This window comes from Haliotis rubra, unplaced genomic scaffold (genome assembly GCF_003918875.1).
Source record: "Haliotis rubra isolate DU_JTF1 unplaced genomic scaffold, ASM391887v1 Scf7, whole genome shotgun sequence".
Taxonomy (NCBI): domain Eukaryota; kingdom Metazoa; phylum Mollusca; class Gastropoda; order Lepetellida; family Haliotidae; genus Haliotis; species Haliotis rubra.
The window spans coordinates 1,731,688-1,754,719 of NW_025767412.1; the positions used below are offsets into that span (position 1 = coordinate 1,731,688).

At 40.5% G+C, this 23,032-nt stretch overlaps 1 protein-coding gene across 4 annotated transcripts; it reads right to left on the bottom strand.

Annotated features, from left to right (window-relative positions):
* Positions 1-63: 63 nt before the first annotated feature.
* On the bottom strand, positions 64-21,227 carry LOC124258625. Of its 4 annotated transcripts, none has more exons than XM_046692690.1 (6): positions 21,071-21,217; positions 7,229-7,291; positions 5,422-5,542; positions 4,099-4,259; positions 2,102-2,234; positions 64-1,141 (listed from the first exon to the last, which is right to left on the bottom strand). In XM_046692690.1, the coding sequence occupies exons 1-6, from the start codon at positions 21,114-21,116 to the stop codon at positions 907-909; spliced, it is 759 nt and encodes a 252-aa protein (XP_046548646.1). In that variant the 5' UTR covers positions 21,117-21,217; the 3' UTR covers positions 64-906. The 4 variants fall into 4 exon arrangements, with proteins under 4 accessions (XP_046548646.1, XP_046548648.1, XP_046548649.1 ...); XM_046692692.1 differs by having other exon boundaries at positions 4,099-4,253; positions 21,071-21,216; XM_046692693.1 differs by lacking the exon at positions 7,229-7,291 and having other exon boundaries at positions 21,071-21,227.
* Between the last annotated feature and the right edge of the window lie 1,805 nt (positions 21,228-23,032).

Here is a 23,032-nt window from a genome sequence, read left to right on the forward strand (position 1 = left end):
CACTAAGCTATCCGACCCCAGCATTCCAATATACCCTGCGTAGTCAAGAAAACATAACTGATGCTGTTTTCTAAATTTTTATTAAAAACGTACATGTAAGCAAGGGTGATAGTAAAAAAGTAATCAAAACATTTGGTTAATTAACACCTAATGTACAAAGGCAGATATTTCAATCCCACACGTAAGTGAAGAATATGATGATCAGAGACTCACGAAGAAAACAATATTTGAACTTGTAATATATCCTTTTGTCATATAAATACAGAATTGCTTTTTCGTTTTATATTTCTTTAACATGTCCACTATATAACAAGAACAATCTCCAAAAAGATGTACAGTATCTTATTGCACGTTAGTATCTGATTAAATGGCCAATGAAAGTTGATTAAGATCAATGGTAAAAATGAGGAGCGTGGAATTTCTCAATTGTATGTTATGACTTTACCACAGCTAAAGTTGCAGTGTGTTAAATCTCCTGTTAACATAGCGTATCTCCAAGCGAGTCAAATTGGTGGGCGTTCTTTAGAAAGGCACTAGGTATTAGCTGTGAACCTCATTAGCTCGTCACGAAGTTTGCGGCTATTAAGTGACGTGTAATACTGTCAGTTGTACGATAAAATCAAGACAAAGAAAACCTCGATTGTGAACCAGTATTTTACCAAGCTTTCAGTCTTAAAATGTAGTGAGTGAGTGAAGTTAGTTTTACGCCGAACTCAGCAATATTCCAGCTATATGGTTGCGGTTCTTATAATATAATTATCTCACACCAGATACGATGTGAAAGACAAAGTCGGCTAGAAATCAGTGGAAGTGCTGTTTCTGTGAAAGCTTGTCTGTGAAAGACTGCGTCTAAACAAAACTATTTGATATGCACCACTGAAATAAAAACGTAAACAAGAGTACGAGTTAAACGAGCTTGGAGACAACAAAGGCAGCAGTGATGGTCAGAACGCTACAGACCAACCCAGCGCTACTGGCAACATAATTCTGGTAGTTATCAATAGCTTGACGTCTCTTCTCTGGCGACAGGCTACAGTACGGGTATTTCACGCCACTAATGCCTTTGATATAGAACATGGAGACATCCGAACAATCGGTCGATGGAAGGTCTTGGAAACACTTCTCGTACGCTGTGAAGTACCTGTTTGGATCAAAATAACATAAAATCAATATCTCGAAAAGATTCACACATAATCTTGAGTTAGAATGTATAAACGTACATTTTTGCATTACGTCACACTCAATTGACGTGATGACGTCATTCTAGTCTCAAACTACGTAATGTATGTATGTATGTATGTATGTATGTATGTATGTATGTATGTATGTATGTATGTATGTATGTATGTATGTATGTATGTATATATGTATATGGATGTATAGGTAAGCTCATTTTCAGTCATAGAGTTAATCTAATACTTTTTGTTAGACATCAGGCCCAGATTTCTCGAAACAAACTTAAGTCTTAGTTTCGACTTAAGTTAGAGTTTTTACTCAAATTTGAGAAAATGCATATCCCAGAATGAACTATCGATATTAAACTCAAACATAGTAGACTTTGAGTTTGGTGGATAGATTACTTAAGTTGTTTGGGCTTTTTATTTAAAAATGTTAAACAGCTGTTTCAAATTGTCCAACTCAGTTTGAAATTTGAGTAAAAACTTAAGTTTGTTTCGAGAAATCGGTGCCAGGAATTCCAGTAATGAAGAGCCCTGTATGAATTTGAAATTTTATTGCATGTTTTTTGTTCACTTCAAGTGTCAGAACTCATGAATTTCCTGAATGAGTAATTTGTTTACGTTAATGTTTCTAGAACAAAAGGTTACAAGTATACGTATGTAAAAGTCTCTTCTTCCCACACTTTATGATTAGCAGAGTTGAGTATATATCTTCATTTCTTAAGTCCCAACTTAAAAACGACAATTTACATCGGAAATACCACACTATGACGTCAATATTGTCTGGCGTCCATATGTATTTCGACCATTGTAGAATCATGGAGTTAACAGTACCATAGACAGCTTGAAATGACTGTATGGTCTTACTCTTATCGTATCATATCTTATCTTATCTTGATAAAGGGGACATTATGTACACTTACATGCACATTGTGTCCAGCGAGACGCTGAGGTTGCTAGGATGACCGGCGTTGGTGAGGTCGACGGCGGCAGCTTCAACACAGCTGTAGAACGGGTCGACCGTGAGCTTAGGTGGGCAGTCTGTCGGCGGTACAACTGAAATATACGTTAGGCATCAAGAATGATGTTGTTAACTGCATATGATTACTTATTATTTTCCTTTTTTCTGTTTTGTTTAAACGTCACAGTCCCAAGATTCCAGCTAGGTCACGATGGTAAGCATGTACTTTAAGCTGGACGTGGTCATCCAATGATTGATGTTATGAACAAAGCAGGATATCCCATGGCTATTTAGAGGCTACTTCCGGCTACCATTGGTTACAGGGAATCTTTTAAAGTGAAGTAGCGGAAAATAAGTTGATGTGACGACAGTTTTATATGCTACTTATATTAATCTTTATTCACAATTGTCTGTGGGGAGAACAAAAGGTTTCAATGTTATATTCAAGGCCTACAGCAAATACTGCTTGGCTTCTTAGTACCCACCATACCATAGTGCAACCGAAGAAGGATATATGTAGTCATTTGAGATTTATAGATTCAATTATAGTATATAAAATATATAAAAAACTAATTATCTATGAACTATCTTTAAACTATCAGCGTTAAAATGAAAATACATTCAAAAGTATTCATTTAACAAAATTTTGACACATTAAAATTAAGAGTTACTTTATGTAATGTTAAGACAGTAGTAAATATCGAGATATCAAGGCAATCAGTCATTATCAATTAATCCAGAGATTATACAGACCCAAAACTAATGCCGAACTCGAGAAATTATGGTTACCATGTTGATAATCCGATACTAGATCTAGGTGAATTATATTCTCTTACACATGAATTAAATCTAAATGAAAACATCTTCCCAGTTGATAAGGGTGGCTTCTACGTAGATAAAAGTATAATGTACGTAGATGATATTGTGCCACTAATACGAGACCAGATGTTTCCTATATGTCTTCACATCCCCGAGGGGCGGTGGGGTAGCCTAGTAGTTAAAGCGTGTGCTAATCAGACCGAAGAGTGAGTGAGTGAGTTTGGTTTAACGCCGCTTTTAAAAATATTCCAGCAATATTACGGCGGAGGCACCAGAAATGGGCCTCACATATTGTACCAATGTGGGGAATCGAACTCGGGTGTTCAGCATTACGAGCGAACGCTTTAACCATTAGGCTACCCCACCGCCCCGTCAGGCCGAAGATCCGGGTTCGATTCCCCACATGGGTACAATGTGTGAAGCCCATTTCTGGTATTCCCCGCCGTAATATTGCTGGAATACTTTTAAAAGCGGCGTACAACTAAACTCACCCAAAGATTCCAGTTTATGAGTGTTTCTCATTTGGGAATCAAGTTAATGTACCAATGTACAATCTACCACATCTTTCTTTATACACTATACAAGTATGCTTAAATAAGGACATTCAGACTCTTACTTAGTTTTTGCACTGTAGATTGTGATCTTAAAAATGCTCCTTTTTTGAGATTGAATTGGTTCACATTAAAGGTTATACACAAAGTTCTACTTTAAAAAAATGCATTTGGAATATATAAAAAAGAGAACAAAATGAATGTCTTGATGCGATTCAATCATAAATCTGAGGCATTTTTTTCATTAAGTGAAATTTTGAAGTTGGCGGAGAACAGAAAATTGAACAAATCAACATTGATGCAGTCAGCACCAAAATCAGGATCTAAAGTACTCACGGAAATAAAAATAAAATGTTTTTGGCGTCTATTTCGTTGTTTTGAACACAAATACAGTTTTATTGTTAAATATTCTATGACTATCGTTTTTCCCAACTTTTAACCATTTTTGTAAAATCATCCGAAATAGATGAGTTTACAGGAGAGCGAATCGTGTCATTTTTACCTCTTGAAATGTCATCGAAGTCAAAATGCAAGCTGTAGTACGCAAAGATATTACAACATTACAGTAGGTATAAGTAGATCCACTCACATGCACTTGTGTAGTTGCACATTTGCCCGAGACCATTCATGTACTTCTCTTTGTCAATCAGTTGACTGACCAGCATACTCTGCTTCTCGTCACCAATGCATTGGTTGACCACATCCACCATGCACGCGGTTAATTTTTGAAGGCCGTTATTGGCACTGAAACACAGTACAGCATCTACAAGACATGATCTTAACATTATCTTTGAAACACATATGTAAATAACATTGTATCCCTCTACCTATATCAGATCACTTATCTATCACATATGAGTGTCGCTGAAGGAATGTGTTAGGTGTATATTGTGTCATCGTGTATACTAATTCAAAGATACGACCACAACGTATGTGCTAGTCCCGTATTCTACTGCAAGATACGACCACGACGTATGTTATGGTTGTGTATACTACTTCAAAATACGACCACAACGTATGTAATAGTCCTGTATTCTACTGCAAGATACGACCACAACGCAAGTTATAGTAGTGTATACTAATTCAAGATACGACCACGACGTATGTGATAGTAGTGTATACTAATTCAAGATACGACCACAACGTATGTGATAGTAGTGTATACTAATTCAAGATACGACCACAACGTATGTAATAGTAGTGTATACTAATTCAAGATACGACCACGACGTATGTAATAGTAGTGTATACTAATTCAAGATACGACCACAACGTATGTGATAGTAGTGTATACTAATTCAAGATACGACCACAACGTATGTGATAAGATACGACCACAACGTATGTGTATACTATATTTCAAGATACGACCACAACGTATGTGATAGTAGTGTATACTAATTCAAGATACGACCACAACGTGTTATAGTATACCACGACGTATGTAAAGTGTATACGACCACGATACGTACAACGTATGTGATAGTAGTGTATACTAATTCAAGATACGACCACAACGTATGTGATAGTAGTGTATACTAATTCAAGATACGACCACGACGTATGTGATAGTAGTGTATACTAATTCAAGATACGACCACAACGTATGTGATAGTAGTGTATACTAATTCAAAATGCGACCACAGCGTATGTGCTAGTCCTGTATTCTACTGCAAGATACAATTTGCTATATAGTTGTGAACATGTATACTACTTCAAGATATGACCACAAGTGTACACTACTGCATGATACGACCACAACGTATGTGATAGTAGGTATACTACTTCAAGACACTACCACAACGTATGTAGATAGACACGTAGATGGCCACACTACCTTTTGGCGACAGTGCCTTATCCACGATATGATCACATGACACTGTTATAGTGTACTTTTAACTGCGAAACTTACCTGCAAAATGTAGAAACTGTCGACATATTCCTCGGTAGTTCGGAATCCTTGAAGAGTTCCGACTCGACTACACACTTCTTCACCTTCGACGGGGTCGTGGAGTCACATTCTCCTGCAACACCTGAAATGTTGAGGACATATGCAGCATTGTGTCCAGTGTGAGGGTTCCAATGTTAATACCTTACAGACTTGATGTTATCTTTGCCAATGTTTTATCGCAGACTGTATCCGAACTTTTAATATTAATATATTTTTAGTTTATTGAACAGTTGTATATAATACAATTACTGTTATATATTTCTTAGACGATGCCTTCTATTACATTTTGGAGGTTTAACCTGCATTGTATACTCATCATAATCCTTTCTCCGAGCTTTTCACAATCATAATGATAATGAGAATATTTACAACGCCCCTTATCTTACCTCACACATAAATGTCGCTTTCTGATTGGCTGAGCGCTCTTCTATTATTTTCAATGTACCCCGCTTACAAGTGAGATACATTTCAATTACTACCCCTGATACCCCAAGCTGCCTGTGAGGCGCTAGAAGGTTGATAGTCTCACGACTTATTTCACCAGGTACCCATTTTCTACTGGGTGAACAGAGGCATTTTTTAACAAACTCTCTTGCTTAAGGTGAGACCATATGTATCACGGGCTGAAATCCTAGAAACTCTCAGGAATCAAGCTGTCACACTATGTACAATTTTATTGCTAACTTTTTAAGCAGTTCTGTTTCAGACCATTATTGTTACTTATGTTTAGAACATGGTTTCCGTATTGTACAGATACTACATGCTTAAACTTGTTCATATATATGTCATGTGTGGTATTTTTACGTGTATTTTTTACAATGTAGACAAAATATCTCAGAGGGAAGTATAATATTATCTCATCTTGTTTTATTACCTCATCTTGTATTTTGTTTAAATTGTATGTCATTTTTGACACTGTTGGAATTTTGTCCGCAGTTTGCTGACATTTTGTCCTATGGGACTTTGTACAGATCGGTTTTTGTCCTAAAAGGGGAGAACTGATGTCGTGGAAATGCATTCAGAAAGACTGCAGATCAACAGTCTCAGCTGTGAACGACATAATTTCTAAAATACATGGAGACCACAACCACGTGCACGGACGTGTACACAACGAAGTCAAGGTAAATCTTTTCGACTGTGAAAAACGATAATTTTTAAAAAAGTAAAAGCAAAATCAATCTTGAATATATTTTGTATTCCTCATAGCCTAATATAAAGATAACTTTAATACATATTGATGCTATTGATATTTTAATGTATGGTTTGAACATATTTATTCAAGTAATCATGACGGGCTTGGCAAACAAGCATAAACATGCTTATATCAATGCCCTCCCCTAACAATAATACAGTTACATAGATAGTGACGTACACTGTGTTGAAAATACAATATACAATTTACAAATCTTTGAAGGCAAATAAACCGAGTTTAAAATTTAGTAGCTGTTGTGATGTCATGATACCAGCATATTCAATAGAACTAAGTTAGCTAAATTGCGAGAATTTCTTCAAAGATATGGTAAAGTTATTTAATTTAAACGACATGATCAATCATTTTCAAAAAGAAAATGGACACTTTTAGTGCTATAAACATTTTATGTAAATAAAATTGGATTATGTATTGTATGTCATGTTACGTAAAGACAGCTATCAACTTTACGTACACAATGCATGTTTATCAAAATGTTCAAATAAGAGTTTTTTTAGAGTGCTAATGCTATGTGTTTCCTTCCACATGTCTGTGGTGAGGGTGTGACAAGGCCCTTACCTCGTGACAGGTGACGTGTGTCGTCCTCAGTAGGAGGTGTCAGTGTTTTGACCTTTATTGGTTCTGAAGCAGCACATAATATTTATTTTACAGGTGTGAATGTCGGGTATATACAGATGTTAGTGTTATGTACATACAGTAGTTATTGTCCAGTACATACAGGTGTTAGTGTCCGGTATATACAGGTGTTATTGTCTGGTACATACAGGTGTTCGTGTCCAGTACATACAGGTGTTAGTGTTGGGTACATTCATGTGCTAGTGTCAGGTACATACAGGGTTTAGGGTCCAGTACATACAGTTGTTATTGTCGGGTACATACAGGTGTTAGGATCCAGTACATACAGGTGTTAGTGTTGGGTACATTCATGTGCTAGTGTCGGGTACATATAGGTGTAAGGGTCCAGTACATACAGGTGTTAGTGTCGCGTGCATACACGTGTGAATGTCAGATACATACTCGTGTTAGTATCAGGAACATACAGGTGTGAATGGCAGGTACATACAGTGAGTGAGTTTAGTTTTACGCCGCACTCAGAAATATTCCAGCTGCATAACGCCAGTCTGTAAATAATCGAGTCTGGACCAGACAATCCAGTGATCAACATCATTAGCATCGATCTGCGCAATTGGGAACTGATGACATGTGTCAACCAAGTCAGCGAGCCTGACCACCCGATCCGGTTAGTCGCCCCTTACGACAAGCAGATATGTCAGGTACATACAGATGTTAGTGTAATGTACATACAGGTGTTAGTGTCAGGTTCATACAAATGTTAGTGTAATGTACATACAGGTGTTAGTGTCAGGTTCATACAGATGTTAGTGTCATGTACATACAGGTGTTAGTGTCAGGTTCATACAGGTGTTAGTGTCAGGTACATACAGGTGTTAGTGTCAGGTTCATACAGATTGTCAGGTTCATACAGATGTTAGTGTCATGTACATACAGGTGTAAGTGTCAGGTTCATACAGATGTAAGTGTAATGTACATACAGGTGTTACTGTCAGGTTCATACAGATGTAAGTGTGATGTACATACAGGTGGTAGGTGTTAGAAGTTTGTGTCATGTACATACACAGGTTCATACAGTGTTAGTGTTATGTATATACAGGTGTTAGTGGCATGTACATACAGGTGTTAGTGTCAGGTACATACAGGTGTTAGGGTCAGGTACATACAGGTGTTAGTGTTTGGTACATACAGATGTTAGTGTCAGGTTCATACAGGTGTTACTGTCAGGTACACACAGGTATTAGGGTCAGGTACATACAGATGTTAGTGTTATGTACATGCAGGTGTTAGTGTTGGGTAGATACGGGTGTTAATGTTAGGTACATACAGGTGTTTCTGTCAGAAACATACAGGTGTGAGTGTTAGGTACATACATGTGTTAGTGCCAGGCTTTTAAAGGTGTGGGCTTCGGGTATATACAGATATGAGTGTTGGGCACATACTGATGTTAGTGTAATGGTGCATACACGTGTTAGTGTCAGGTGCGTTTATATTGGTGTGGGTTTATAGGTTGACAATTGGAAATAAGGGGCTATTATTCATTCTTGTGTGGGTCAATTCAAATTTTGCTGTGTTAGTACAATGTATTTGGAAGTGGTTATTGGCGAATGTCAATGGGATTGACAAGACATAATCCCATGCAGTTTAAAGCCCGCACAATACTGTTGATACTACAAGAATTACAAATGAAAAGCAAGATTTCATATTCAACAATTTCCTAGTTTTGACTGTTCCGACGTGTATGTTTTAATACTTTCTGTACGTACGCGCATATCATTGATATAGTTTTCACCAGAAAACACGAGTCATATTACCATAATTGCACTGAGTTATTTCACATGTTGTACGTTAACACAATTAGAAATAAGCTCCTGAAACTGAGGCTTATCTTCCTGTAAATTCTATTCTGTTTCATGAATCAATGTATTATTGAAGCAGTATGCCAGATACACAGTTTCCAACACAAGGTAGTGTTTGTGTGTTGTTGTATGAAGCCACATCACATCACAATGATAGAACTCTGGATCATTCGCAGATTGTTGCAAAGCGGCATTTTTGACAATATTTTCAGTCATATTATTATTATTTTTATTTTTATATCTTATTTATATCTCTACTTATTTATTTATTTATTTAATTAATTAATTCCCACACACAAAATGTAGAGCTTTCACAACACAATTTGAATTGTACACATTTCATATCATGCAATAAAAAAATATTTTCAGTCATCACTCGATCCTGACCTGTATCACCAGTCTTATGCTCTAGGTGCTCAGTGCTTCTGTAAATATAAATTGTGACGTGTTGTTTTTAAGCAGTTCTGTTTCAGACCATTACTGTTATTTATAGAACATGATTTCCGTGTTGTACAGATACTACATGCTTAAAGTCGTTCATATATTTGTCATGTATGTTATTTTTACGTGTATTTTTTATAATGTAGCCAACATTTCTCATAGGGAAGTATAGTATTATCCCATCTTTTCTTGATACCTCAAGGTTAAGATAACGTTACTTTATTCCAGACAGTGAGTGTAAGTCTGCTTAATGTGGTCAGTAGGTGTTGCCTGTTGTACATCACTATTGATGTCGTGCATGTGTCAGTTAAACAGGACATGCTTAGCCTGAACGCCTGGTGTTTACTTGTTTATTTTAAATTACAATGTTTATAGACCACGGCCAGCGTGTGTTGTTGTCTGTCATTGAACAGATGAGTATACATGACATAAGGAAAACCAAGTTCTATGGATAGTCATTGCAATAAAGAAGTTGACTATCCATAGAACTTGGTTGTCCTTCACCTATACAACTTCTAAAAATGCCTCTCAAAGAAGTTACATTACATAAGTAAAATATAAGCTTTAATAAGGACCAGGAGTCATCATGACATTCACATCTCACCCCAACGCTATGTTAATCGTCTTGTATCTGATCAGTGAATCGAGTTAGATTGCATTTGAGAGACAGCAACACGCTAACCAAAATCGAACACTGGATTCTGAATTCAGGGCAGGTATGTGTACTGACACAATACTGTTGTACAAAGGGAGTAAATGGGTTTTTTATCGTTTCAGGGACGGGGAATACAACTAAGGGGTGTAATTCAGTTGTAGGTGGCGCCTAATGAGAGTATATAAGGCGTATGATATTTGAATTGTCATTCTCGCTTGTTGTGCACCAAGTATACATTGCGTCATGGATACTTCTGAAAAGTTTTGATATTGTACTTTAATCTATTCTAAATGTTTCAGGTCATTGTATGGCTCGGTGCCATGGGGCAGATCCTCGCTGTCTGCAGGCTCGTTGCTATAGGAGAGGCTCGTCGCCTTTTCAGAGGCTTGGCGCCGATAGAGGCTTGCCGCCACTTGAGAGGCTTGTCGCCATTTTGAGAGGCTTGTCGCCGTCGGCCATGCTTGGTGCCGACTGAGAGGCTTGTCGCCGTTTGCTTGGCTCGTTGCCAGTTATATTGGTTTGTCAGTGTCTCTGAGAGGCTTGTCGCCGTTTGCTTGGCTCGTTGCCAGTTATATTGGTTTGTCAGTGTCTCTGAGAGGCTTGTCGCCGTCTGCTGGGCTCGTTGCCAGTTATATTGGTTTGTCAGTGTCTCTGAGAGGCTTGTCGCCGTTTGCTAGGCTAGTTGCCAGTTATATTGGTTTGTCAGTGTCTCTGAGAGGCTTGTCGCCGTTTGCTTGGCTCGTTGCCAGTTATATTGGTTTGTCAGTGTCTCTGAGAGGCTTGTCGCCGTTTGCTAGGCTAGTTGCCAGTTATATTGGTTTGTCAGTGTCTCTGAGAGGCTTGTCGCCGTCTGCTTGGCTCGTTGCCGGTTATATTGGTTTGTCAGTGTCTCTGAGAGGCTTGTCGCCGTTTGCTAGGCTCGTTGCCAGTTATATTGGTTTGTCAGTGTCTCTGAGAGGCTTGTCGCCGTTTGCTAGGCTAGTTGCCAGTTATATTGGTTTGTCAGTGTCTCTGAGAGGCTTGTCGCCGTCTGCTAGGCTAGTTGCCAGTTATATTGGTTTGCCAGTGTCTCTGAGAGGCTTGTCGCCGTCTGCTAGGCTAGTTGCCAGTTATATTGGTTTGTCAGTGTCTCTGAGAGGCTTGTCGCCGTCTGCTAGGCTAGTTGCCAGTTATATTGGTTTGTCAGTGTCTCTGAGAGGCTTGTCGCCGTCTGCTGGTCTCGTTGCCAGTTATATTGGTTTGTCAGTGTCTCTGAGAGGCTTGTCGCCGTCTGCTAGGCTCGTTGCCAGTTATATTGGTTTGTCAGTGTCTCTGAGAGGCTTGTCGCCGTCTGCTAGGCTCGTTGCCAGTTATATTGGTTTGTCAGTGTCTCTGAGAGGCTTGTCGCCGTCTGCTAGGCTAGTTGCCAGTTATATTGGTTTGCCAGTGTCTCTGAGAGGCTTGTCGCCGTCTGCTGGGCTCGTTGCCAGTTATATTGGTTTGCCAGAGTCTCTGAGAGGCTTGTCGCCGTCTGCTAGGCTCGTTGCCAGTTATATTGGTTTGCCAGTGTCTCTGAGAGGCTTGTCGCCGTCTACTGGGCTCGTTGCCAGTTATATTGGTTTGTCAGTGTCTCTGAGAGGCTTGTCGCCGTCTGCTAGGCTAGTTGCCAGTTATATTGGTTTGTCAGAGTCTCTGAGAGGCTTGTCGCCGTCTGCTAGGCTAGTTGCCAGTTATATTGGTTTGTCAGTGTCTCTGAGAGGCTTGTCGCCGTCTGCTGGGCTCGTTGCCAGTTATATTGGTTTGTCAGTGTCTCTGAGAGGCTTGTCGCCGTCTGCTTGGCTCGTTGCCAGTTATATTGGTTTGTCAGAGTCTCTGAGAGGCTTGTCGCCGTCTGCTGGGCTCGTTGCCAGTTATATTGGTTTGTCAGTGTCTCTGAGAGGCTTGTCGCCGTCTGCTAGGCTAGTTGCCAGTTATATTGGTTTGTCAGTGTCTCTGAGAGGCTTGTCGCCGTCTGCTGGGCTAGTTGCCAGTTATATTGGTTTGTCAGTGTCTCTGAGAGGCTTGTCGCCGTCTGCTGGGCTCGTTGCCAGTTATATTGGTTTGTCAGTGTCTCTGAGAGGCTTGTCGCCGTCTGCTTGGCTCGTTGCCAGTTATATTGGTTTGTCAGAGTCTCTGAGAGGCTTGTCGCCGTCTGCTGGGCTCGTTGCCAGTTATATTGGTTTGTCAGAGTCTCTGAGAGGCTTGTCGCCGTCTGCTGGGCTCGTTGCCAGTTATATTGGTTTGTCAGAGTCTCTGAGAGGCTTGTCGCCGTCTGCTGGGCTCGTTGCCAGTTATATTGGTTTGTCAGAGTCTCTGAGAGGCTTGTCGCCGTCTGCTAGGCTCGTTGCCAGTTATATTGGTTTGTCAGTGTCTCTGAGAGGCTTGTCGCCTGCTTCCTTTCAGGCTTGTACATACTTGTAAATATATATACTCTTCTTTCACGCAATAAACCGCGGCGGTGCACAGCATAGCCATCCAATGTGTGTTATGTTATTTGTTGTATTGTGTTGCAAGGGCTAGGAGAACCAATATTCCACTCAACATCCAGAGTGTGCTGAACAAAATACAATTGCTGATAATAATCGATAAAATATATCAAAACGAGTGAAATATACATATTACCAGGTGCCTTCAAACATCACAGACACCGATTTTAATGAAAGAATATTTTCAGTTGACTGTAACAATTAGTGATACAATAGTGTTAGAGTACTTGTTCACAGGATAATATACATATTATAGATATGTTATTAATGCAATGTCAGTTGCATATATTTAACTTTGTTTGTCATTAGGTATATCCAAGGCAGTAAATCTAGTCTGACGAGACAGACAAGAATTTTATTGTATTCAAGGTCTCCGGCCCACATACAATTTACAGAGTTATACATAAGTATTTGTTTTACAAGTCAATTCTAACCAATTTTTCAGCAATTCATCTCTTAACTTACTGGAGTGTTTAATATACAATGACAGATTTCTGATATTTTGTTCATTGCAAGAACATAATAATGATTTAAAAGCTACATCGGGGGGGGGGGGGGTTTTGACAGATAATGCTCTGGTATATATATCTTTCTAATGTCAGCATATGATTTACAGATAAAAATGAAGAGAATTATACACAGCTGAGAGAAGCATTTATAAAAATACAGGCCTGGCTCTATTATACATTACATATTTTCAAGTGCATCAATATATATTCTTGCCGTATCTTGCATATATCTATGACGTATTGAGTAAATTTATGGCCTTGGCCTTGTCATAGATAATGTATTTTGAAGAGAGTAAATTCATCGGCTTGGCCTTATCATATACTGAGGTTTTGTAAAGCAAGTAAATGGTCGGTTTGGCCTTAATATATATAATGATGCACCGAGTAAACATGTGCATTATGTTGGCCTTATTGTTCATTCCCACAGACAAGTCATGCGTCCACAGACAGTGACTGTAACACCGATACCCCTTGTGTCTGTAAGGGCAGATGTAAAAGTACCTCCATTAGCATAGACACTTCTCCTACATGTGTTGTACATGTCCATTAAATAGGACATAACACGTCATTTATCGTGTATTTGTACCATTATTTCTTCAGAATTTTATACCAGTTTTCAAACGCTATGATCAAAGGTAATTAGGCGTGTATATGATGTTAATAATTCTCTAACATCAATAAAGGTTTTATTGACATTAAAACCAGCGGGAATTTTCATATTCAAATGTGCTTTGCGTAGTCGCACAGAGCATGCATTATGCACCAGACCAGACTATGGCGTGATGAGTATCTCAAGGGAGAATAAAAGGTGCCGTAGATTATACCTGGTACCTCTAACCTGCATAACATCACGTAACTAGTGATACTAAAGTCTTTCATCTGAAGAAGCAGTGCTCACTGGTATAGGAGACGTTCAAGCATAAATTGACTAACTCAACAAGAGGAATTGGCGTGTGGGTTACTCCCACCTGCTTTTAAGTCATGGTGATATCAACGCAGCTACGCATTTCTTTTGTCATACAAAGCCATAAATTTCTGAATCCAGCTTTGTGTAATAAAGACTCTCCACAGAGGCCTGTGGAAAGGAAGAGAGAGCGGGGGGAGTCTTCTTTACAAAGCGTCCACATTAATAATACAGTCCACATTAACAATACGGGACAGTTGAGAATAGACTCAGCATGCTCATGTGGTTTTGCGAGGGATTCATGGGTCAGTGTTTGCCCTAGGACTAACACGTATACTAAGCAAATAGCAGAGTGATTGCCCAACAAACAATCTGGGCTGAAGTGCGTGTGAAAGATATCATTCACATGAAGATACCATTGGTGATAACACCGGCAAATAGTTGGGTATATCCGGTGGTGTGTTGTAATCTCTGGAGTTGAGGACGATTGGTGACTAAGTCCTTCTCCTTGACGGGTAGAAACAATGTGACACGCGTATCTGAATAAGCTGTATCTTATTACAAAGCAAGGACGTTGTAGCCCTCTACCCACACCTTGTAGGAGGCCCACACAGCTGACAACGTCGTAACCCACTCTACCCACACCTTGTAGGAGGCCCACAAAGCTGACAACGTTGTATCACTCTACCCACGCCTTGTAGGAGGCCCACACAGCTGACAACGTCGTATCACTCTACCCACATCTTGTAGGATAACCACACACCTGACAATGTTGTAACCCTCTACCCACACCTTGTCGAAACCCAACACACAGCTGACAATGTTGTAACCCTCTACACACACTTTGTCGGAGGCCCACACAGCTGACAATGTTGTAACCCTCTACCCACACCTTGTAGGATGCCCACACACCTGGCAATTTTGTAACCCTCTACCCACACCTTATCGAAACCCAACAAACAGCTGACAATGTTGTAACCCTCTACACACACCTTGTAGGAGGCCCACACAGCTGACAACGTTGTAACCCTCTACCCACACCTTGTAGAAATCTCCAACACAGTTGACACCGTTGTAGCATTCTACTCACGCCTTGTAGGAGGCCCACACAGCTGACAATGTTGTAACCCTCTACCCACACCTTGTAGGAATCTCCAACACAGTTGACACCGTTGTAGCATTCTACTCACGCCTTGTAGGAGGCCCACACAGCTGACAATGTTGTAACCCTCTACCCACACCTTGTAGAAATCTCCAACACAGTTGACAACGTTGTAGCATTCTACACACATCTTGTAGGAGGCCCACACAGCTGACAACGTTGTTACCCTCTACCCACACCTTGTAGGAGGCCCACACAGCTGACAACGTTGTAACCCTCTACCCACACCTTGTAGGAGGCCCACACAGCTGACAACGTCGTATCACTCTACCCACATCTTGTAGGAGGCCAACACACCTGACAACGTTGTAACCCTCTACCCACACCTTGTCGAAACCCAACACACAGCTGACAATGTTGTAACCCTCTACCCACACCTTGTAGGAGGCCCACACAGCTGACAACGTTGTTACCCATCTACCCACACTTTGTAGGAGGCCCACACAGCTGACAACGTTGTAACGCTCTACCCACACCTTGTAGGAGGCCCACACAGCTGACAACGTTGTAACCCTCTACCCACACCTTGTAGGAGGCCCACACAGCTGACAACGTTGTATCACTCTACCCACACCTTGTAGGAGGCCCACACAGCTGACAACGTTGTAACCCTCTACCCACACCTTGTAGAAATCTCCAACACAGTTGACAACGTTGTAGCATTCTACTCACGCCTTGTAGGAGGCCCACACAGCTGACAATATTGTAACCCTCTACCCACACCTTGTAGGAGGCCCACACAGCTGACAACTGTGTTACCCTCTACCCACACTTTGTAGGAGGCCCACACAACTGAAAACTGTGTAGCCCTCTACCCACACCCTTGTAGGAGGCCCACACAGCTGACAACGTCGTATCACTCTACCCACGCCTTGTAGGAGGCCCACACAGCTGACAACGTTGTATCACTCTACCCACGCCTTGTAGGAGGCCCACACAGCTGACAACGTTGTAACCCCCTACCCACACCTTGTAGGATGCCCACACAGCTGACAACGTCGTATCACTCTACCCACACCTTGTAGGATGCCCACACAGCTGACAATGTCGTATCACTCTACCCACACCTTGTAGGATGCCCACACAGCTGACAATGTCGTATCACTCTACCCACACCTTGTAGGAGGCCCACACAGCTGACAATGTTGTAACCCTCTACACACACCTTGTAGGAGGCCCACATGTGAAGGTTCACATTTGTGCATAATGTTTAACATATTTATAGTGGTTATAACAAGTTATCTCTGAATAATAACAATCATGGATATCGACAATGTATCTTGGTTTTGTTTCGTGGCCAGTTGATACAAATAAAAAATAAGAGAAGCTACAAAACTTTATGAATCAAAACGTTTTGATGTAATAATGAATTGATGGACTGACCGTAAAATATCCATATTCGTCTGATGAGATACTGAGTTATTGCCATTTAGCACATCCCGCAGGGAGAACCCTTTCACATAGAAATACGATTCGTATCGAATGGTATTATATTTAGGACACATGAAAAAATAGTGGAATACATCCTCATAATCTTGTGAGCAGGAACAAGAAGCATTATCAGAAATGAAACGATTATACTTATCAATGTTTAAGTCACTGCATCCCAATCTAAGGCGGCAGTGTATTATTTGACAAAATCGACTACCAAAATTTGGATCGAACATTGTGTTGGTATTAACTTGTGGTGTGATTGAATTCTTAAACTGTCCAACAGAGGAAGCGTTTGTAGCATTTGTAGGTAGGTCATTCCACAGTTTAATTGTATCGGGCAAAAACGATTTAGCATAATTAGTAGATTTGCATCTTATAGTCTGATAATTTTCATTATTCCTAAGATTGTAGTTGCTGTTATCAGAAACATTCCCTGGAGCAAGATCACAAAGATAGTCAGGAACCATATGGTTTACCATTTTGTAAAACAATGTTGATTTAGAAGTTTCTCTCCGTTTCGATAAGGAAGTCAAGTTTGTCTCATGATATAGTTTCGCATGGCTCGTACCTCTAACTGCACCGCATATTGTGCGTAAGGCATCTAAGTGAAGGTTTTCTACTGACAAGGACTGTTCGTTTGTACAATTGTCCCAGAGATGACAGCAATAGTCAAATAGAGGTAAGATAAAGGATTTATACATTGTTTCGAGAGTTTTGCGTGATAGTCTATATCTAAAACTACGAAGGCAATTAATCGTAGGGCTAATTTCCTTATCATTTCATTAATGTGGGAATGCCAAAGGAGGTTTGCCTGAAAAATAATTCCTAAGCGTTTATGAATATGCACTTTATTTATAGCGGTACCATTTATCGAGAGGGGAGGTTTCGTAGAAAGTTTCGTTTTGTGTGAAAACTGGATAGTTTCAGTATTGTTTGGATTAAATTTTACTTGCCAGGTTTCCGCCCATTTAGAAATTCTGTCTAAATCTGAGTTCAGAATAAATGCACTCGTATGGGGATCGTCGATTATTAAATAGAGTGATGTGTCGTCTGCGAAAAGGCGTATATTACTTTCGATTCCATCAACTATGTCGTTTATGTATATTAAGAATAAAAGAGGTCCAAGGACTTATCCTTGGGGCACTCCGGCTATTATCGGTTTTAATTCTGATTTGTAACCTTGGATAACTACTCTTTGCATTCTATTTTGCAAATAACTTCCAAAACATTTCAATAACTTCCCATCTATCCAACATGATTTTAGCTTATGGATAATCCCTTTGTGCCAAACTTTATCAAATGCCTTGCTTATATCGCAGAATACAGCTCTTCCTTCTTTTCCGTTGTCTATAGCTTTAGCAATAAAATTATACAAATGCGTGAGTTGGTAAGCTGTTGAATCTCCTGGCATGAATCCAGATTGTAAATTTGAGAGGCAATTGTTATCTCTCATGAAGTTAAAGACATATTTAAATATACATTTTTCAAAGACCTTGGATAAACAAGATGTTAAGGCAATGGGTCTATAGTTCGAACAGTCGTTAATATTACCTTTCTTGTGGATTGGTATGACTGATGATTCTTTCCATATGTCTGGGAAAACTGATGTTTGAAGTGACATGTTAAAGAGGTTAGTTAATGCTAGTGACAAGGAGGGGGATACCAAACGTAGGAAGCGGTTACCAATACCATCTGGTCCACTCGCTTTGGTAGTGTTTGACGATGATAGAACATCTTCAACATCCTGCTTTGTAAGATATAAATTCCTCATATATTTACTATTATTCCTTGTAGGAGGCCCACACAGCTGACAACGTTGTAACCCTCTACTCACACCTGGTATGAGACCCACACAGATGACAACGTTGTAACCCTCTACCCACACCTTGTAGGATGCCCACACAGCTGACAACGTTGTAACCCTCTACCCTCACCTTGTAGGAGGCCCACACAGCTGACAACGTTGTAACCCTCTACCCACACCTTGTAGGAGGCCCACACAGCTGACAACGTTGTAACCCTCTACCCACACCTTGTAGGAGGCCCACACAGCTGACAACGTTGTAACCCTCTACCCACACCTTGTAGGAGGCCCACACAGCTGACAACGTTGTAACCCTCTACCCACACCTTGTAGGAGGCCCACACAGCTGACAACTGTGTTACCCTCTACCCACACCTTGTAGGAGGCCCACACAACTCACAATGTTGTAACCCTCTACCCACACCTTGTAGGAGGCCCACACAGCTGACAACTGTGTTACCCACTACCCACACCTTGTAGGATGCCCACACACCTGACAATGTTGTAACCCTCTACCCACACCTTGTCGAAACCTAACACACAGCTGACAATGTTGTAACCCTCTACTGACACCTGGTATGAGACCCACACCGCTAACAACGTTGTAACCCTCTACCCTCACCTTGTAGGAGGCCCACACAGTTGACACCGTTGTAACCCTCTACCCACACCTTGTAGGAGGCCCACACAGCTGACAACTGTGTTACCCTCTACCCACACTTTGTAGGAGGCCCACACAACTGAAAACTGTGTAACCCTCTACACACACCTTGTAGGAGGCCCACACAGCTGACAATGTTGTAACCCTCTACCCACACCTTGTAGAATTCCCCTACACAGCTGACAATGTTGTAACACTCTACCCACACCTTGTAGGAGGCCCACACACAGCTGACAACTGTGTTACCCTCTACCCAAACCTTGTTGAAACCCCACACACAGCTGACAATGTTGTAACCCTCTACCCACACCTTGTAGAAAACCAACACACAGCTGACAACGTTGTAACCCTCTACCTACACCTTGTAGGAGGCCCACACAGCTGACAATGTTGTAACCCTCTACCCACACCTTGTAGGAGGCCCACACAGCTGACAACGTTGTTACCCTCTACCCACACCTTGTTTGAGGCCCACACAGCTGACAACTGTGTTACCCTCTACCCACACCTTGTAGGAGGCCCACACAGCTGACAACTGTGTTACCCTCTATCCACAGCTTGTAGAAATCTCCAACACAGCTGACAACGTTGTAGCACTCTACCCACACCTTGTAGGAGGCCCAAACAGCTGACAACGTTGTAACCCTCTACCTACACCTTGTAGGAGGCCCACACAGCTGACAACGTTGTAATCCTCTACCTACACCTTGTAGGAGGCCCACACAGATGACAACTGTGTTACGCGCTACCCACACCTTGCAGAAACGTTGCGGGTTGGGTTAAGAGAAGGTTTGGAGGTGAAGTTAGAAAATAATGATATGCTCTTCCCAAACTTAAAGATATGATGGAGATATTGACTACCACACAATTTATAGTATTGCGATGCGATTAGGTATTAATTTCATTTTAATATTTTAATATTATTATTAATTTATAAAAACATTATTAACTGATCGGTCCTTAAGACGATTATACAAATTACTAAATACAAGTAGGTGGAGATCAAAGCAATTCCATATGCGTTGAGTTCATATTCTTTTCTAAAAATTCAAATAGAACAACCTTTCATGACGGATCATGTTAAATTAATGTGCGTGCTCAACTCAAGCAGTAACTTGAGATGTTACCTTTCGAATTATCAGCATTTATCGGTTATTACAAAGTGCTGACGTGTGTGAAATGGAATCAGGGTGCGAGTACCATCTGAAAGCAACATGCACTCAGCCAATTAGACCGGGAAAACCTTTCAATACTAACGAATTGCTGTCGTCTTCAGTGAGACTATCCGACATTCATTTGGTGCAGCCAAGTGGGACATGAATACGTTGTCATGGTCACCATTTAAAAACGCACGCTCAAGGGCGTCCTTGAAATACTAACATCATGACTCATCTGGTCCTGCCGGTAAAGGTGTCGATACTTCGACAGATCATGTCAAAACACATGAAGGCCTACCGGCATTTGATATCAGTTGATATAATAAAGGGTTTGCTTTGCAGATCTCGCTTTAACAAACGTTTAGTGTAGGTATTAGTTCTTGTGCATTGGTTCTATGCAGATACGTCCAACGTATGCGTGTGTGCAGGGCTGCGTTATTAAACGTTGATGAGTACAAAAGCATATACACACAGGTAGATATACCTTCTTATATATGTTTACATGTCTAAATTGACACTATATTCAACTATTAATTGATGATTCAAATGTGTATATGACAAACAGCGATCTGTTGAAGTATTACTATTGACCAGCAGATGGAAGCACGACCGATGATCAATGCAGGTAGAGTCTCACGTTTCAGGTGATTGAATCTGAGATCATGAAACATGCAGTCAAGTTACCGTTGCAGTTAATACATGTGATATGTGTGAAGTATCATCAAGAAAATACTTACCATATACAAGTGCAATAAACACAGCTACTAGCATGTTCCACTTCATGTTGGTTGTAGAAAAATTGCAATGCTCGTCCTACTTGAAGGTTGAAACGCGTGAATGCACAATAACGCTCCCACCTGAACTCTAAACTTGGCCTAAATTTAGTCAGTAAACAGGTTCAGAACGAGGCGCTAAACAGGGTGGAGTTTCGTCCAATCAAATCAATCGTGGTTGATGATATGAATTAACAGGTAGTGAGAAAATGAGATCATCGGAATGCTGAGCGTTGTCTGTATGGATGTGGTTGTTGTGGGTGGCAAATGCACCCGAGACACTGACGCCGCCAACCCACACTACCTGATTCATTACATTTTGCCTTACCATAAGCATAGTTAGCGGTACGGGGTTGTCTCCCAAACCCCTACATCCCATAACCCTACAGCCCAGTTCCCCTACAATAAGTTAAAACAACATGCGGCATTTACCTGTCTGGCATAATGAACTGAGAGCTTACTGGGTGGAGTATACGAGGGCGTTCAAAAAGTAGTCAGCCTAACTATATTCGCAATGTCCGTTTGAAAAGCTTCCATTTTATTTCGAAGAAATAATTAGCAAAACAATATCCAAAATTGTACATATCACAACACAATGGGGTTTAGTATTTCTTTAAAAATTTGCAAAAAAGGAAAAACGATCTATTATTTGATACCTCTTGGATAATGGTATGCCCTCAGATGATATCGTGATTCATATAAAATATGTTCAGTATAGTATTGGATGACTACCCGTCATAATCAACATTCAAAGATTTGGATTGTTTGATTTACACCACCTTTTTAATCTTTCAAAAACTGTGTGCAGATATTTAAGCTGGCACTGGTTATAATATATTGAGAATGAAACATGAGAATAAGTTATGTCCTTATGATCACGTCATCTGAAAGGGGTTGGGTAGTGTCTCCAAAACAAGCTCTTTCAGTAAACATAAATGGGGGAATTACTTTAACAAGTGAATGTAAATTTTTTTATGCACTTCAGTATCTAAGTTTGATTCTAGCGGACTTCTACCTATCTCAAACACACAAAATGTTCCTTGCATATTTTGTTTCCTGAAGGTTGTGAACTTGTGATGCATTTATTGCAGATTTTGCGTTTTGGGGGGTACCAAGATAAAAAGTCAAAGAAAATGGGGATCGTGAGGCTGGAACATAGCAAAACCAATTTGCTTGCGGTTGACAGATAATATGTAGAAAAATAAAACATAAAAAAACATTTAATATGTTATGACATGATATTTAATGAAGTTAATTAAACCTCAATATTATTGAACTTTTGTTAAAATAATTTTGTTATCATCCATTAAAACTATTCTCTCAAACTCTTAATTTGGTTATTGCTCATTAAATTCATTCTCTCAATTGCTAAGTGTTTGGGCTGGTCCATTGTATGAAATAGGTAACAGGCAGGAGATTAGCAGTGCACTGGACCATGAACTTTGTTGTTATAAGCTGTAGGGCTTATGGGATGTAGGGGTTCTGGGAGGTTACCGGGTATTCAAGATCAGGAGACCCGTAAAGGGACGGGTTAGAATATTGGCCTTCAGTAACCCATGCTTGTCATAAGCGGCGACTAACGGGATCGGGTGGTCAGGCTCGCTGACTTGCAATCGGTTCCCAATTGCGCAGATCGATGCTCATGTTGTGGATCACTCGATTGCCTGGTCCAGACTCGATTATTTACAGACCGCCGCCATATAGCTGGAATATTGCGTTAAACTAAACTCACTCACTCACTCAAGATCACCATTAGTGAGTTGGGTTTTACGCCGCTTTAAGCGATATTCCAGCAACATCACGTCAGGAGACACCAGAAATGGTGGGGAAGCCTTATAGCCTTGTGGGGAATCGAACCCGCCGGGTCTTCGGCATGTCGATCCACGGGAAATAATCAGAATGAGCTTACCCACCATCGAGTCGCAA

Excerpts from the sequence above, each read along its gene's own strand:
- LOC124258625 (XM_046692690.1), bottom strand. The coding sequence starts at position 21,116 with ATGAAGTGGAACATGCTAGTAGCTGTGTTTATTGCACTTGTATATG. Across the intron at positions 5,543-7,228 it reads CACACGTCACCTGTCACGAG|GTGTTGCAGGAGAATGTGAC; the intron begins GTAAGGGCCTTG and ends TCAACATTTCAG. Across the intron at positions 2,235-4,098 it reads GTGCAACTACACAAGTGCAT|TTGTACCGCCGACAGACTGC; the intron begins GTGAGTGGATCT and ends CGTATATTTCAG.